General features: G+C 35.6%; 1 protein-coding gene across 3 annotated transcripts in view; it reads left to right on the top strand.

Moving 5' to 3' along the window:
• LOC126779444 (uncharacterized) overlaps positions 1-17,822 on the top strand; it is a 38,447-nt gene that overhangs the window by 8,650 nt on the left and 11,975 nt on the right. The window contains exons 1-18 of one of the 3 annotated variants that reach the window (XM_050503403.1): positions 3,956-4,011; positions 6,522-6,565; positions 6,840-7,030; positions 7,242-7,334; positions 7,468-7,590; positions 8,034-8,177; positions 9,146-9,267; positions 9,987-10,143; positions 11,231-11,325; positions 11,684-11,852; positions 12,125-12,371; positions 12,482-12,645; positions 13,120-13,340; positions 14,742-14,934; positions 15,441-15,578; positions 16,093-16,186; positions 16,743-16,844; positions 17,449-17,563. In XM_050503403.1, the coding sequence (XP_050359360.1) occupies positions 6,535-6,565; positions 6,840-7,030; positions 7,242-7,334; positions 7,468-7,590; positions 8,034-8,177; positions 9,146-9,267; positions 9,987-10,143; positions 11,231-11,325; positions 11,684-11,852; positions 12,125-12,371; positions 12,482-12,645; positions 13,120-13,340; positions 14,742-14,934; positions 15,441-15,578; positions 16,093-16,186; positions 16,743-16,844; positions 17,449-17,563 (2,399 nt within the window). In that variant the 5' untranslated portion in view covers positions 3,956-4,011; positions 6,522-6,534. Of the gene's footprint in view, positions 1-3,955; positions 4,012-4,268; positions 4,287-6,521; positions 6,566-6,839; positions 7,031-7,241; positions 7,335-7,467; positions 7,591-8,033; positions 8,178-9,145; positions 9,268-9,986; positions 10,144-11,230; positions 11,326-11,683; positions 11,853-12,124; positions 12,372-12,481; positions 12,646-13,119; positions 13,341-14,741; positions 14,935-15,440; positions 15,579-16,092; positions 16,187-16,742; positions 16,845-17,448; positions 17,564-17,822 lie in introns of those variants that run through there. The other 2 variants (XM_050503404.1, XM_050503402.1) reach the window with 2 other exon arrangements.

Raw genomic sequence — 17,822 nt, 5'->3', positions numbered from 1 at the left:
AATATTGGGCAATGTGATTTTGAGCTAAATAAATAAAAAATGATTTATTACTTTCAAGGAATTTACGACATGTATCTATATTTTGTTTTGAAAATTGCTTACATTTTCCCAGTTTATGATATTAATTACAATACAGTCATGAAATGTTAGTGATGTGCATTACTTTAGGCTCAATAATAGATTTTTTCGTTTACATTAGGTAGCTTAAGTTAGTTCTAAAAATTCAAACTGTTCAAATTATGGTAATTCTTCCGTGTCAACACTACCAATTACATTCATTTCCCACGCTTTTATTCTTTCAATATCCAATTTCAAAGATTGAATATGAATAATTATAACATCCCACGAACTAATATCTATACATAAGTTAGTCAAAGCAGTTAAGCAATCTGTAGAAGTGTCTAGCAATTCACTTAATGCGCTAGCTGATTCCGCTTGTATGTTCATTTGATTTAATAATTTACTAAGGATACAATTTAATTACGTAGGGCTGCCGTTGAGGATGCAGAATGAAACCGAACGAATTTAACTTATACGTTTATTTAAGTAATTAAATTTAACAATTAATTATTTCTAATTTCTAATACGTGACAGTCTGTTCGATATCAGAACAAAAAGTGAAGATCTGTAGTCTGAATTACATATTTATAACGAAATCGGTGAATCACTGAATGGTCCCCACGGTATGGTAATTCTTGGTAGCACTCGATGTTCGGGAGGTCTTGCGAAACAAAGCAGCGACGCTGGCAACAGGTGCTAGCTTCAAGGAATGCATGGTGTGATTATTTCTCACGGTATGGTATTTCTTGGTAGCGCTCGATGTTCGGGGAGGTCTTGCGATTATTTCTTAACAATTTGATAAATATTTCTTATTATTGTATCGCGACTCAAGCTGTGACCAACATCTATCGTAATTATTCTCAGATATTGGAACGTGTCTAAGTAATTGCTCGGCCTCGCCAGTGAGACAGCTTTTAAGGTAGTGTAATTTCTGAACTTTATCTAAAGAATCGTTTTTATCTACCAAAAACAAAAATTAAATCTCGAAAAGTCGGCCACTGTATATATACCTGAAAACGTAAGTATCGTTCTCTTCTCTTCTCGACTCAGAAGTATTTGACGTATTAAACATTTCAGCTTCATACTTTAACAAATCAAATTTTAATTGACATTTCATATTTGTATATAAATTTTCAGCATTATCATAAATTTTATTTTTTACATACAAAGTTGAATCTACATCTACCGTAACATACTGTGAATGTCCCACTGCTGGGCTAAAGGCCTCCTCTCCTCTTTTCGAGGGGAAGGTACTGGAGCTTATTCCACCACGCTGCTCCAATGCGGGTTGGTGGAATACACATGTGGCAGATTTCAGATCTGGGGGTCCTGGTCTCCTCGGTAAGTCGTATATCTGTGTTAAAACGTAGATACGACATGAGATGATTTCACTTTGACCAAGTCATGAATCTACATCTATGTCATCATAATTGATGTCAGTATGTATTGAAGTAAATTGTGACCACAAAGCTTACATTACTTCCACATATTGTTGAGTAATCTTGTCCTTAGAAATATTTTTTATAATTATTTTGAGCATTTAATAGTCTTTTATAAACATCTGTTTGAACTCTAATATTTTTTTTGATATGCGCCGGGATGGCAAGTGACTACTCCACCTGATGGTAAGTGGTAGTAGAGTCCAAACGCGACAACGGCCAGTACAGTCGGGAAGAATGTTCTTTACTAGCCGTCCCCGCCTTGCCGGCCGAAAAAAGTCTTAAGACATTAGTCCCTATGTACAAAAGGTAAAAAATACATTATTCCTTATACATAAAAAGTACATAAGGCATTATTTTTTATGTACTAAAAATATACAACAGTTTATACCTTATGTTCAAAAGTAATCTTTATCTGTTTCAAAGATTAGCCTGAACAGACAGACAGACAGAAATTAAAAAAAAGCTTGTTTTGGTTTTGCTCATTCGGAAATAGCGATATAAACTTTAAAAAAGATAATCATAATCCGATGGGACCGGAAAGAGTTAAGGCGCAGGACCAACGGCTTTACGTGCTTTCCGAGGCACGGGAGTGTACACACTTCCAACTTAAAGATTTCGGGGTGCTAATGAGAATTTTTCGAAATAAAAACCCAAAAACTTTTTATTCCCCCGACCTGGGATTTGAACCCAAGACCTCGGGGTCTGCGATTCTATATCTAGCCACTGGACCAACGATTCAGTCAAATTTGAAGTCAAATTTGAATTTTCAAGTTAATTATTATTAAAAAATAAGTAAATAAGCTACGAACATGATTCAAGTTTGACTATACACTAGCTGTTTCACGCGGTCCTCCCGCGTTACAAGTTACTGTAGTGAACCTTCCTGTCTATTATCAAATATTAATGTATTCAAATCTACAGTACTGGTGGTAGAGCTTTCTGCAAGCTCGTCTGGGTTGGTACCACCCACTCATCAGATATACTACCGGAAAACAGCAGTACTTGGTATTATTGTGTTCCGATTTGAAGGGTGAGTGAGCCAGTGTAATTAAAGGCATAAGGGACATATCATCTTAGTTCCCAAGGTTGATGGCGCATTGGTGATATAAGCGATGGTTAACATTTCTTACAATGCCATGTCAATGTCTATGGGCGTTGGTGACTGTCATCCTTTTCTATAAAAAAAAAGTCCCGGACGCTAGCGGATCCAGATATCACCGCGTTTAAACGAACAAACTGATATTTTATATTAGTACAGACAGACATATGGAGACTGCCATAAGCTGCGGCGATAAGCCACACCGACCAAACTATCCCAACCAGCATTATTACTGAAAGTATTCTCGCTGTGTTCGCGACGTACTTCAATTTTGTTAAAATTTACGTATTTAGTTCAGTAGTTGTCTTAAAAGGATAATTAAAGATCCGTCCCGCTAGTGGAAGGTTCACAGTTGACCCGTAATTTAAATAGAAGTGACGTGTAATGAAAGGCCCAGTTAGAGTGGTCAGGTATCAATAAATGTTTAATTCAACGGGTCAGAGTGCACGCACTCGTCATCTCGCCGATAAGGCTGAGATAAAAGTCTTGTAACTCTTATTAATTATTTTATATTTAATGTGGTTTTAAAATCATACTGTGTCATTTGTTATATGCATGTATTTTATTGTTAGAAAAGAAAGCTATACTAAATTTTATATAACGCTATTCACAGGAGTCGTAAAAAAAATTGTATTTTATTTAAGACTTTTCGGCAAATCGGCTGGAGGGTTTAGAAAAAGATCAAATATTTAAGCACCTCCACAATATTACAATTCATTATAGCTTAAACTTGAAGATCTTTCCGCATAAGCAAGTTATTCATAGCGTACGTAAGCGTGTTATTTTTGCATGTCGTGGTTATCTATAAGAATGGAAACTCTCACCCTTAGACCTATTCATTTGTAAACCTTTAATTTGTAATTATTACTGTATGTCATGTTGGTGATCCTAAATAAATAAATATCCGGGGATTTGAACCTGCCGGGCAGACGGGACAAAATTAAAATGTTTATTCAATATGGAAGCATTACACTTACTTATCGATATTCAAACTAGAAACTGCCACCGGTTCGGAAAAGAAACACCCAGCCCTGAGAAGAAACTGTAGGACATATACGTGGTCACCATTATCAGACCGGCCAACGTATATTGCTTGCACTCTACAAGCGTTAAAAAATGTAGAAATTTAAACAATTGCTGTCCGAACTTTAACTGAACAAAAGATTATTTTTAAATTAAAAATAAATAATAAACACACGACCTCGGAATTGATATAATATCAATACAATTAAATATCTAAAATCAATAATGTGACATACAAAAACTTAATATACAAATTAATAATTCGCCATACCAAAACATTAGAGCTACAACACTTTTCTGTACATCTTCTTAATAATTATCATTACTAAGACACGGTGTAGTGGGTCGGTCGTGTACACATACATGCATACACATATACTTCACGAAGTGAGTACCATTAATCGTTAATCAAGAATTTCGTTTGTAAAATATAATGTTATATAATTTTCAATACCTATACAGCAATTCGTTACTAGTTGTATATAAGTGATATGTTTTGTGAGAAAAATATTATTCGGCACACAATATATGTTCACGCTAAATTTTTGTGTAGTATTGAACATTAATTACTAATAAAGTGATTGGTGTTAATTGTGATTTTTCTTATCTTTACATAAACAATGGTTTTGTTTCAAGTAAACATTATTAAGTAATTATTACAAGTGAGTCTAATAGATTTTATATTTGGCGTTACTTTTAATATAATATACTTTAAAAATTATTATTAAAAAATCAACGAAAATCTTAGCAAATTATAATTTGATACGACGCAGGTCAGGGAGGCCAATCTCTAAATCGTCATTTCATTGTCAATGCGATCGTAATGTCACAAGGCGACGTGTTGACACGCTGTTTTGACACTTACATCCTTTAATTACAATAATTAATGCAATCAATTTCGCATGTCAACATTTTTTTTTCTTATAATCAGAAGTCAGACGATGAATTTTTAACACTCTCACTACAAACCTAAACACTGATGAACAAAGTACTGCTGGTTTGGTTTAAACGGTGAGTGAGCCAGTGTAATAACAGGATAAATGTTGTTTGTAGCATAATAATAGCGGGTGGAGTGAACATTACTCACATAGCCGGTGTAAATATATAGGTGTTCATAGTAAAAAACATTTTTAAAAACATAGGAAATAACTTGAGTATATTGTGTTGGCTGTGGATTCCTTCGTCTGGAGTCAACCCTGGGTATAGACTCGGGTCACACTTACCACAAAAACTCATAGTCATCGGCATTGAATCAATATGTAAAATTTTAACTCCGTAAGCTAAGAGGAAGTGGCTACGAACAAGCAAACATTGCATGTTAAATAAAAGCTTGTAAAAACAGAATAGTAGGTAGAACCGACTTCCTACATTTGTTTACATACTAACTTTGTTTGTGTAATAGTTCAAACTTCTAGCTTATTTTAACTCAAATGGAATTACTTGATCGGCAATATCCGAACAGGAAGTTAATAAAAACATTTGGAAAAGCCATTTAATCCTAAATTCATTTTATTTAGCTTAAAAGACATTACTAAATAAAGAAGTGAGGCTCAAAGTACGGCAAGCATACACGGAGTTGTAAACAAACGACGTAAACAAGGCTCACATTTATCACAATATCTTCTAGCCAACGACCATGGGATGGTATATTGGTCACCATTATACCATCACGTGACCGTTGGCTCGTCTGCCTCCCTTAAATTATCAACCATCACTGTTCCCGACTATACGTGAGCGAGCTTCGGTCTGGACATCAATCAGTTCGGGATTCTTTGTTTCGTATTTTATGATCAAATTTGTAGAGCGGAATACTTTAATTCTATTTAATTGGTTTTCAAAATGCAAACACTGAGCTAAATAATTTGAATACTTCCGATAGTTGACTTCTAGTATTTGAGTCGCCCGTGTACATTTTTTTTTTTTTTTTTATAGAGTAGGAAGGTGGACGAGCATATGGGCCACCTGATGGTAAATGGTCACCAAACGCCCTTAGAAATTGGCATTCTAAGAAATGTCAACCATCGCTTATAGACAATGCGCCACCAACCTTGGGAACTAAGATTTTATGTCCCTTGTGTCTGTAATTACACTGGCTCACTCACCCTTCAAACCGGAACACAACAATATCAAGTATTGCTGTTTTGCGGTAGAATATCTGATGAGTGGGTGGTACCTACCCAGACGAGCTTGCACAAAGCCCTACCACCAGTACATGGGTACGGTATGATTGATGTTTTGTAATAAAAAATACTTACATTATTTTGTACAAAATTTACATTGCATAAATTTTCTTTCGGCTTTGAATATCAGCGCGGAAACCCGAGAACTTAGTTTAAACATAATGTTGCCGACGTAACCGAAGTTTATACTACAATACTTTGTGACGTCACACTGTTATAACATAATATAATGTATATTGTTTATTTTTGTTGTAACTTATATTGCTATAAGTTTGGTGTTGTTTTATACTTAAACTGTTTTCAATTGATTTATTTTCAATATGTTATAAAAGCACTCGACTGGGTAATTTCTATTTTGATAAAACTTTTACTGCTCTGATGATTGAAGATATTAAGTGGTAAATAAGAGATTAAATGGTAGAATCTCATGGGGCACTTGGTGGTTTCCTCAATGTACCCTTCATACCCATTCGATTATAATCAATTCCATTCAAATTATACAAGAATGTCGTGAACGCCAACATGTCAGTTGGGTGTATGACGTTTATCGTTTTGTTGTTTTTTTTTTTTACAATTAATAGGCCAGCGTTTGACCGTTGACTTGCCTAATGTTAAGCATCGACACGGTCTAAGATGTAGCACCCTTGCATATAAGAAACCTGTTTACTCTGGATTTGATGATGTTGATCTTGTTATATTCGTGTTGTTTGCTTACAGATAACGTGTCATAATGATATCTAATTGCTTGTTACTCCTCGTCGGTGAGTTACTCCTTATATCTTAATATTTGTTATGTTTTTGATTGTCAAGTACCATATACAAATTTGCTTAATAAATTTATACTGATAAAATAAAAATGAAGTAAGAATGTTTTGTGTTAAATAGTCCAATTTTTTTATTATAAACGAGGCGGGAAGACAATAGTTCGCTTTTGCAGAACTAATCTGACTGAGTCTAATTTTTTTTTCTGTTTAGAGACGCTTGGCTTCGTTGTTATTTTTTTGAATATAAATATTTGAAATAAACAAATTCCAGGTATATCCCTCGCATCATCAGCCGGAATCCAAGTATTGTTTCCAGAGCTCAGACAGTACAGCTACATCCTGAAGACGAACGTGTCGACTGGTACACCCTCCACCGACTCCTACTGGACAATAGAAGCGAGATTATTACTCATAGTTTACGACAACTACACCAGGATAAGATTCAAACTAGAAGACTACGAGGTAGCATTGCTTCTAATAATTATTATTTATAAACCATGTGAGCAAAACCAGACAGACGTTTTCCATAAGTCACGTTGTGACGTTGCACGGTCTAGAAGTTATAATTCAGCGCCATCTTGTGGCGAATTATAGCAAGTAAACAATATCAAAACTTTTACAAAAAAAAAAACATAGATGTTCATTCCCTTAACACAGTTACGTTTCTTTCCAGACCTCGATCTACAGCCAGAGTTCTGGCTATTCATCCTATCAATCAGAGGAAGCTGCTAAATATTTAAAATGGCCTTGGGAAGTGGAATATCAAGTGAGCTAAACTTTACTAAATGCTTCTGCTTTTCATCTAATAAATAATATTTCGTAGGAGTTATATTTACGTGAAAACAAAAAATATATATTAAATATTAAAAAAAAATGAATGTTGTTTTTAATTCTTCCAGGAGAATGGCTTCATCAGCGCCCTGTACGTGACGGATGAACCGGTGTGGTGTACGAACTTGAAGAGGGCCATTTCAAACAATTTCCAACTGAGGAAAGACAGCGGCTCATATACTAACGAGGAGGTCTATTATTTCAGTATATTACCATCAAAATCATTTCCAAATGCTATCCTCGCTGTTTCTAGTACTCCTAAGTTTACGTAGTTCACGTTGATGGATTGCAAGAACAATAATACCTAGAAAACGGACAGCTTAGCTTAGAATCCCGAGACACTGAACCAATCTTGGGAGAATTGCACTTTTAAGTAGATCGATTATTACATGAGTTATCTTTAAATATGAACACACATCGTTCACAGCGTAAATATAAATTAAACATTTTCGGAATCTATAAATGAAAGCCATTCTTTTGATACAAAACTCGATACATTTGTGATTTTCAATTATTTCTTAGCTTATTGTGTAATTTACTATTTACCTATTTGTAGGTTATTAGCTACTCGGGAACAGATGGACATACATATATATACTACTGAAACCATAACGGTAAAATTTAATTTTCTCAGCCATGTCTCTACGAAAGCTGTCTCATGGTGTATACAGCAAACGGTAACACCATAAGAAAGTACAGTTCTTACCAAAAGGCGTCTGTCGTTTCCCAAACCAGCTGGAGCTCTGTGCCCTGGGGTGGTGACAATGGTAGAGGAGCGGTAAGTATTATGCTAAGATTAAGACCACACTGGATCTTATCAGGCATATAAAATATTTTATATAATTTCAATTACTGATGGTAGAGCTTTGTGCAAGCTCGTCTGGGTAGGTACCACCCACTCATCAGATATTCTACCGCAAAACAGCAGTACTTGGTACTGTTGTGTTCCGGTTTAAAGGATGAGTGAGCCAGTGTAATTACAGGCACAAGGGACATAAAATCTTAGTTCACAAGGTTGGTGGCGCATTGGCTATGTAAGCGATGGTTGGCAATTCTTACAATGCCAATGTCTAAGGGCGTTTGGTGACCACTTGCAATCAGGTGGCCCATATGCTCGTCCGGCTTCTATTCTATAAAAAAAAAAAAATTCTTATTGATAGTTAAAGTAACAGTTAACACACCGGTTCGTATAGAAAATACACACCGAGACCCGAGAAGATCCCGCGAAAGGAACACCATGTGTTCTTGGTAAATTTACGTTTGTTAGCAATATGAGAAAAAAAATAGCCTGGAGAAGAGGAATTCCCATCACACCTTGTACTTACAAACTACTATTAAAACTTAGCAACTGATGCATTTTGGATACTTTTTCTGGGATCCTCTCATAAAACTTGGCACTATGCACAGTAACAGTATTAGCAAGATGGTGTTTGTTCCTTGCATTATTTACGAGTATCACAAATTAATATTTATTTATTGAGGATCACCAACAAGGGATACACACTTACGAGTACATTACACTGTGGCTTAATGTTTTAAAATATGTGAGCTCCTTCAAATATGGGAGACCACATCAAGCACATAAAATAATAACTAAAAAATTATTAAATTTTTTTGATTAACACTTACTAAAATTTTTCATTCATCCAACATTTTGTTCCTTAAAGTGGTCGACAGTAGAACGGAATCGACCACATTTTCCTGTGTCTAATAATTTGATTCTCCAAAGTTTTGTATTTATTTCAGCCAGAGAACATAGCGACGTCTGAGCGTGTTTACGAGTTTAATGGGAACAGACTTATCAGTTTGAACATGCGAGGCGTGTTCCAATACAGAGTTAGTGGGCACGTGCTCGGGGTTTCTTCGGAGTAAGTACACCTTCTTGGCGAGGACAAACCTTTTAACTTGTACGTGATATTCGGTACTTCGTATCCGACATAATGTCGTTTGCTATTTATTAGATCAATAAACAAAATTTACAGCGATATAATGTACTAGCTATAAAATAAATATATATTTTTATTTGTATATGAAAAAAATCACAGTATTAAATATAAGTATATCAATCTAAACCATCCAGAGACATATTCAACCACATACAAAATAAATCATCAAAATCGGTACAGCCGTTTAGTTTCATTGATATAGATATAAAAAAATAAAAAAAGCTCTTATGAGTATTTATGAATCATTTCACAAGATGTATGTGTGGATTTGTGAAATATATTGCGAAGAACTTTGCGACTTTACTGGTAGTAGAGCTTTGTGCAAGCTCGTCTGGGTAGGTACTACCCACTCATCAGATATTCTACTGCAAAACAGCGGTACTTGGTATTGTTGTATTCCGGTTTGAAGGGTCAGTGAGCCAGTGTAATTACAGGCACAAGGGCCATAACATCTTAGTTCCCAAGGTTGGTGGCGCATTGGTGATGTAAGCGATGGTTAACGTTTCTTACAATGCCAATATCTATAGGCGTTGGTGACCACTTACCATCAGGTGGTCCATATGCTCGTCCGCCTTTCTAATCTATAAAAAAAACACTGACTGCTCTCTTACATTATGAAATTCTATATAATCTTATAACAGGCTCTCCCTTTCTTACGACACTGACTCCCCATCACCGACGGTAGAAAAGTCGAACGTGACGCGGACCGGCTTGCAGTACGATGCTGGCAGCTTTGACGATTGGACCACGGGCATCCGTACGTTCTCTCAGAGCGAGTTGAGGAACGAAACATATGAGGTACAAGCAACGTAGGCTTCTTTACAGAGCTGACTAACTGCTTTCAAACAATACTCTATACAGCTGTGTCCATAACACTTGAAGGGTGAGTGAGCCAGGATTACACTCATAAGGGACATAACATTTAAATGCCACGTGTAAGGAGTGGCTTATATTTCGTGCGGAACTAATATCTATGGTCAAAGATGAACACATACCACTAGATAGCCTTTGTGAAAAATAAAATGAAAAACACACTTAGGTCTGCTTAATATAATTTAACGTTCCACTTTCACTTCACTTCGGCAATCAATATGCAATATGATGCAAAGGCAGGTTCACGTTGAGATTCGATATCGTCGCCATGTACTTAAATTTCCGTAAATAAATAAAATTAACTTAAATTTATTAACGAAAAGGATTAACAATACCACAAAACATCCAGTGGCAAGCCAGGCTTACCTAGTGCGGGGCCACTGGATACCAGGGTACCAGGGTACCAGTCCCAGTTATAATTTCGCACGTTTAAACGATTGCTTGGACGATATCCCATTCCTATACAGAATTAAATAATAATATTTCTTTATATAAAATATGCTAATATATACATGAAATATAATAAATAATATATAATAACAAGAAATATAAGTTTTATTTATAGTAAAATATTGTGTATTATTGAGTTGTATATATTATTTTTAATCGAGCAATGCTCACGTGTTCGGATGGCTATGATTTCCACTATCATTGACAACGTCGGTGAAATAACTAGTGGCTAGCTTACAAAGCTGTTGATCCCCAGGTCCTGTGTTCAAATTCCAGGTCGGGACAACGAAAAATCCATGACCGAAATCATTCAGAAAGACATAATCAACATCAAAATATATTTATATTATATATTTATGCTTCCAGCTTGCTAACACTGTAAGCTGTGTCGGTTAAATTCAGTTGTCTTAAGATTAATTAATACTACGTAATTTTTAAAACTAATAAAATCATAAAATGTTTATTTTATATTTTAATAGAAAAATATTAAGCTTAAAAAATAAAGCCGATTTCCATAAAAAATTACTAAATTATTATTAATAATATGTACATTTGATTTCAGATCCTTTTGAAAATAGCTAAAAAGGGTATCGATACAGACAACATCGTTAAAAATGCATCTCTAATACATAACTTGGATTTCATTAATCTCTTGAAGTAAGTACTTGATCAATATTTGCATTTATATATTAAACTAAATTTTACTTCTATTATTCCACTCCGAATTATGTATCCTCTGTATGTAGTCCCTAGGTCCTGAGTTCCATTTAACGTCCTCATCGGCTATCAAATTCTTTGAAAAACCCGTGGCCTGTGATCTGTACTTCATGCTTTCAGCTAATTCTAACTAACACTGTAAGCAAAGTTGGTTACATTTGGTTGTCTAAAGATTAATTCATCATTAGGAATACCGAGCACATCTCTCCCTATACCACGCTGAGCGTTTGAAAGCTCGTAACTGTACGTATGACACATTTGTCTTAAATTTTATACGCAAGCAACTTCTTACTTCCAGCACAGTTACCCGCCTGTCCTACGCATCACTTGTCAAACTGTTCGAGGACCTAGTTCTCGGAACAAGCTATGACTTGGAGACAGCTAGGAACATATTTTTGGAAGTCCTACCGCATGGTAGAAGCGACGCCTGTGCAAGATTCGTCAAGTATTTAGTTGTAGAAGAGAAGGTAATTAATTTAGATTAATGTTTTCAGAGGTTCAATTAAAATAAAATACATTAAAGTTTTAATCATCAACAATTCATTTGTCCAATATAATGGATTCACTTGATTGACAGCCTGATTGCACGGAAGTAACCATAACTAATTACTTAATTACTTGTCAATGGCTGCGGGTTTGAATCCAGCTGTGACCGATATTTTGTAGTTAATGTTATTATAAATATAAGTCCATTTAGGAAAATTAATATAAATAATGACGTAACGCACAATAATTTTAGGAGAAAATCGAAGATGCAACCCTTCTCTCTCTGATTCGGAAGCTGCCCTTCAATGTCGCTAACCACAGTCAGAATCTTCTCGAGGAGTTGGAGACCTTCACCAAGCTCGGACTGGACTTTCCTTCAGACATCAGGCATGCGGGAATTCTTTCTTTTGCCGTCCTGGTCTCTAAGACCGCGGAAGCGAGAAAGGTCAAACAGGACTACTTCGACAATATCGTTGTCAAATACTTTAGGATGTATAGTGGTAAGAGATAAGATAACCAACTACTTAAATGTATAAAGCAGTATAATAAATGGCTAATAAAATGCAAATAGTATTTTAGTGAAACAATTACGATCAAATGTGCCTTACAGATTGTCCCCAATATCTGGACCGTATGGTCTGGCTACAAGGGCTCTGCAGTTTGGGATACACGGCAGAGTCGTACATACGCACAATATACGCGGACAGGACGAGAAACAGACATGAGAGGCTTTGGGCATCACTGGCTTGTGGACACGAGAATAGAGGATATGCAGTAAGTACCTCACGTAGGCAATAAGGCTAGTCATGGTCACCACGGTTGTCGGACCACAAAAACTTTACCTTGGAATGTACATAAGACCTGCTTATGAACTTTCTCCGACGACTCTCCGAATGCCGCTTCAGATTATGAAAGTTAAACACATTTAGCCCTAGGAGTTAGCTGGCGTAAATCGGTCTGAACGACGTCATAATCTGTGTGCAGTATAATTATTAATATACCTAAATTAAAGTTAATCAAATTACATTTTGTACACTATAAATAATCGTATTATTCCGTTGCTGATTACTGACAAATATTTAAATTATACTACCGTAGTTTATACTGAATTGCTTAATATTCTTAAAACATATCAATTTTTTTATTGTTACAATAAATTAAGGCAATGAATACATAATGTAAATGCGAATATCGCTGTTGGGACAATATAACAATCTTAATTTTGAAATATTTTTATTTCATACTCAGGCTTTGGAGACATCTTTACCAATCCTGCTTGATGAGCAAGAAGACATACAGCTAAGGATAGCGGCGCTACATGACATCCTCAGCTCTGGGATGCGAGAAAGTGACTTTCTCTTCATACATGACTTCATAGCGACGTCCAGCAGTAAGGAGCTGCAGAGATTCTGGTATACCACCGTGAAGAGCTTGGACAGCAACAAGTTCTTCAGCAGATACAGAAATGTGTAAGTTTCGTTATTATTAGTATTTATATATATGTCCGTCAGAGGACGACCGGCCGTTGTGACACGTCGCTAATAATGGTTCTTGAAAGTTTATAAAGAAACCCAATGAATAAATATTAAGTAAAATCAATAAAAACAATATATTATAATATAATTAAAAAAAATAGTTACGTAACTAAAATAAATGGGAATGGAGAACATTAGTGGTGGAGAGGGAGCTCGACGATATTAGATAGTGTCATGTCGTTTGTCGTCACGGCACACGACTCAGTCGTACGTCAGTAACCCCGAGCCGCGCCAATAGATGTTTCGTATTAAACTAAAACAATATGAAATAAACTCTCCGTAAAAAATAAAGTCTGAACGCAGGAGTTGTTTTGCAAATATTTTTCTCAATAAATAAGCAAAAGTCAAAATGGTATTTTTTGCAATGCTTGGAGTCAATATGTTCAGTTGATAAAACACAGACAGATTTCAACCAAAGATTGTGGGTTGAACACGCCGCAGAAGTTCCGTGGGCATAGTTTTTGATTTAAATTCATATCGTGCTCGACGGCTAAGGGACTATTATGAATATTGCATTTGTCAGATGGAATACCGCCGCTTGTATATTCATGCAATATTGTAATTATCATGCAGAGGAAGTAGTTTGGTAGAACTTTGATTATTAATAAGTTTTAATCTTGTGTTGGAAACATTAATTGATTTTTTGTATAAATAAAAAAGTTAGGTGCACCGACAAATATGTCACCTGATGGTCACCACCGCCCATAGACAATATGTCACAAAACTCGGGAACTAAGAGGTTATGTCGTGTCTGTAGTCACACAAGGTCACTCACCTTTCAAATCAGAACACAAGTACAAACTATTGCTGTTTGACGGTAGAATATCTGATAAGTGGGTAGTACTACCCAGGCGGCTTGTACATAGCCCTACCACCAAATGAATAATAATATATAGATGGTTTAGATAGCGTGGACGTAGTATTCGCTGATTCTGATACTGGATTTCAAAATTAAATTGTATGTAGTTAAGTATGTTTGTACTTTTGAGTATTAGCTGGTTTTTCTCAGTAGAATCTACATTCCGAACCGCTGCAAGCTTTATATGCATTTTGATCCTGTAATATCAAAATTGAAGAGTAATTATAATAGTCTACTTGAATAAAGTTTATTTGAATCTGATTTTAATAAGCCGCAATACTTCTACCGAACGGAACGCCCAGCCGTGGACATAATCGCGGACTGTCGATAATACTGATACAAATGACCGATAACATTGCATTTTACTCACTTACTTACTTTAAATAACTACTTGTATTTTGGCACTATCAATAAATAAATAATTAGCTACGTTTACGTGCCGACATTAATAATGACTTTAGAATATTTTGTTTCAGTGCTGATTACGTCCCATTTGTCGCCAAATTTGTAAAGAATCCAGACACGACTTACTGGGCTACGAATAACTACATAGCATCTAGCGGCGAGCTGAGCCCTTGGGTGCAGCTGATGAGTGTCGGGGCCGAGCCGGCGCCAAGTCTCGCAGCGCTCACTGTGTCGTCTGGCGGGAGAAGACCATACATAACCTCTGTCAGTATTCATATTTGGTTATAATTGTGTGATCTATTATATTATTATTATTATCATTATTATCTATTATACTGTGTGATTTCTACTCCTACACTCCCAGAGTTCACCAATTTCTATTTTCACAAGAAACTGTTATTATTACTACTACTATCCATACTGCCGATTGTAATAAAACGGTGGGTAAAATCCGATTTTTGTGATAACATTTGTTTCTAGTTTTTTTTATTTTAACAAGAGTAAATATACATGGGAACTCGAGCAGACGAGTCTTCCGAAATTTGGATTATTTTATGCAAAATTGCGCTGGATCAACATTAATTTGTACTCCTTTAAAATAAAAGTGTTCGCATGTAAATGAATGTACAATGAAAAGAGAACAGTTTAAACAAATTTAAATAATATAATAATAATAATGAACTTTACATACACAGTGCGTTAATAAAAAATACGTTTGATCGTCAAAGACCTCTTCTCTTGTATATATCTTTATATTTTATGTGTTATAGATCTACGTTATAGCAGAAGGCGTTGCTTCCAATCTGTTTAAGAAAATATATAAACTAAACTCTAAGAATGATAACGTTGAGAAACTAGTTAAAGTTTTGGAAAAGATGAAGGTCTCGAGTTTGAAGACACCAGAGGAAGTAAGTGGAAACTACGATGGAATAATTTTACTTAACATTACTTTATCTGATATCTTAGTTTTTTCAACTGGATTACTGTCTACGGGTACGGTGCTCTTTGGCTTCCTTTACATTTATTTACTATAAGAGATTAAGTTATTTTCGTCATGTTCCTATATGTATTTACGCCATGTATTAAATATGTGATTATGTAAAGTTTCTCAGTCCAAATCACGCAAATGTAACAAGTTGTATAAACTCCTTAAGTCTATTTACTAATAAATAGACGATAAAAAAATTTCTAAATGAAAATTGATTCGTACTTTTAATGGACACCGTGACTTATGTTACGAGATTAAATTTATTGTAACGCCATCAACGTTTCGGAAGGTAGTTTCTGAAAAGAACCGGCGTGATACTCAGAATTTACTCTTTTTCTCATATATATACATGTACATACATGTAATGTGTGGCGCACACACACTTGTTTACAGTTCTAATTCTTGGGAGTAAAGGTTCTGTGCTATGTGTCCAGGTTCACATCGACATCGTGATAAAGGTTCACGATAAGACAGTGTACGCGACTCACGTCAACCAGTCCAGGTTCGAAAGTTGGAACGAAAATGACAGTAAGCGCTTTTGATATTATTTAGTCGCTAGAAGCTTTGGCATTGGCGTCGTCACTGAGCGAAAGAGCGAGTATGAAGTCAGGGGCAAAAAAGGCCTTTATATCAAGAAATAATCTTAAAACTATTTGCCATATATGTATGCGTACATACAAGAGTGAACTATAACGAGTTTAGGTTGTCACCAAAAACAGCTCTGATGAAACATTATTTTTTAATAGAATAAGACAGACAGGCAATTGAGTCATATAATGCATAGAACATCCACGGCTCATAGCATTAGCAAGGGTCTGAACACCTCAACGCGCTACCAATCATGAGAAATAAAATGTTTTGTCCCTTGTTTTTGTAGTTAGACTGACCCACTCGAATCTGTTAAATAAAGCAAGCCAGCTATACATTGTATCAGCGGTTTGTCAATGATATTATTATGTATCTCCAACAAAGTGTATTAAAAAGGACATACGTGTTCTATCGACTGAACTATTTCAGGATCCAAAGCACAAATTAATTAATATGAGTAATTAAAAAAATATGTTAATTTGTCTGAGTTTTTCAGTTAAAAAATCAATAATGGAGTTTCTCCGCTTCGGTAGTCACATCAACCAACAGATGGCGTACTACCCTGTACAGATGGACGTCTACTTACCGACTGAACTGGGTGAGAATCTGACTAATTTTATAAATGCAAAAGTTACTCCTAAAGTCCGTCTATCTCCGTAATAAATTGAACCGATAATAACAAAAATTTCACAAAGGAGTACACACACCGTCTTCACTTTCCGCTAATTCCAATATATATTATACTTTCCCGCGCTATGTCATCCGAGATGACAAATGGATGTACACAGATAATATACATTCAAATTACAGTACAGTAACAGCCTGTTAATATCCCACTGCTCGGCTAAGGCCTCCTCTCCCTTTTGAGGAGAAGTTTTGGAGCTTATTCCACCACGCTGCTCCAATGCGGGTTGGCAGAATACACATGTGGCTGGAATTTCAATGAAATTAAACACATGCTGGTTTCCTCACGATGTTTTCCTTCACCGTCAAGCAAGAGATGAATTATAAACATAAATTAAGCAAATGTAAATTCAGTGGTGCTTGCCTGGGTTTGAACCCACGATCACTGCTTAAGATTCACGTTTTTTAACCACTAGGCCATCTCGGCTTTTAACATACATTACATTCATATTATAAAATACTAATTATTGTAGTTGTGTGTGCACTACACATGTTTTATACTTACTTGATAAATTCAGGCACACCGATCCGTCTCCAATCGTCAGTAGTAACGTTCACATCGGTGAGGGGGAACATCACAGCCCCCGTCGAGCCCGCGGATATGTTGTATTGGAAGAATGACCTGCATATACGGTAAATAAGAACTAAATTATGGTATACTATATATACATATGACAGATGTCTTCGACACATGCAGGTTTAATCAAGATGTTTATTCACGTCCGAGAACGAGATGATCAATGTAAATAATTAAGCACATAATAACTCAGTGACATTTGCCGGGAATTGAACCCGTGCTGAATGGTGAAATAGTAATTAATGATAGGACATATGATGGTTTCTTTGTTATAGTATGACTTAGTATCGTTGTATGGAAACAAATTTACCATCA

Source organism: Nymphalis io, chromosome 29 (assembly GCF_905147045.1).
Source record: "Nymphalis io chromosome 29, ilAglIoxx1.1, whole genome shotgun sequence".
Lineage (NCBI taxonomy): Eukaryota > Metazoa > Arthropoda > Insecta > Lepidoptera > Nymphalidae > Nymphalis > Nymphalis io.
The sequence above is the reverse complement of the archived record's forward strand: the minus strand, read 5'-3'. Positions and strand labels throughout refer to the sequence as shown.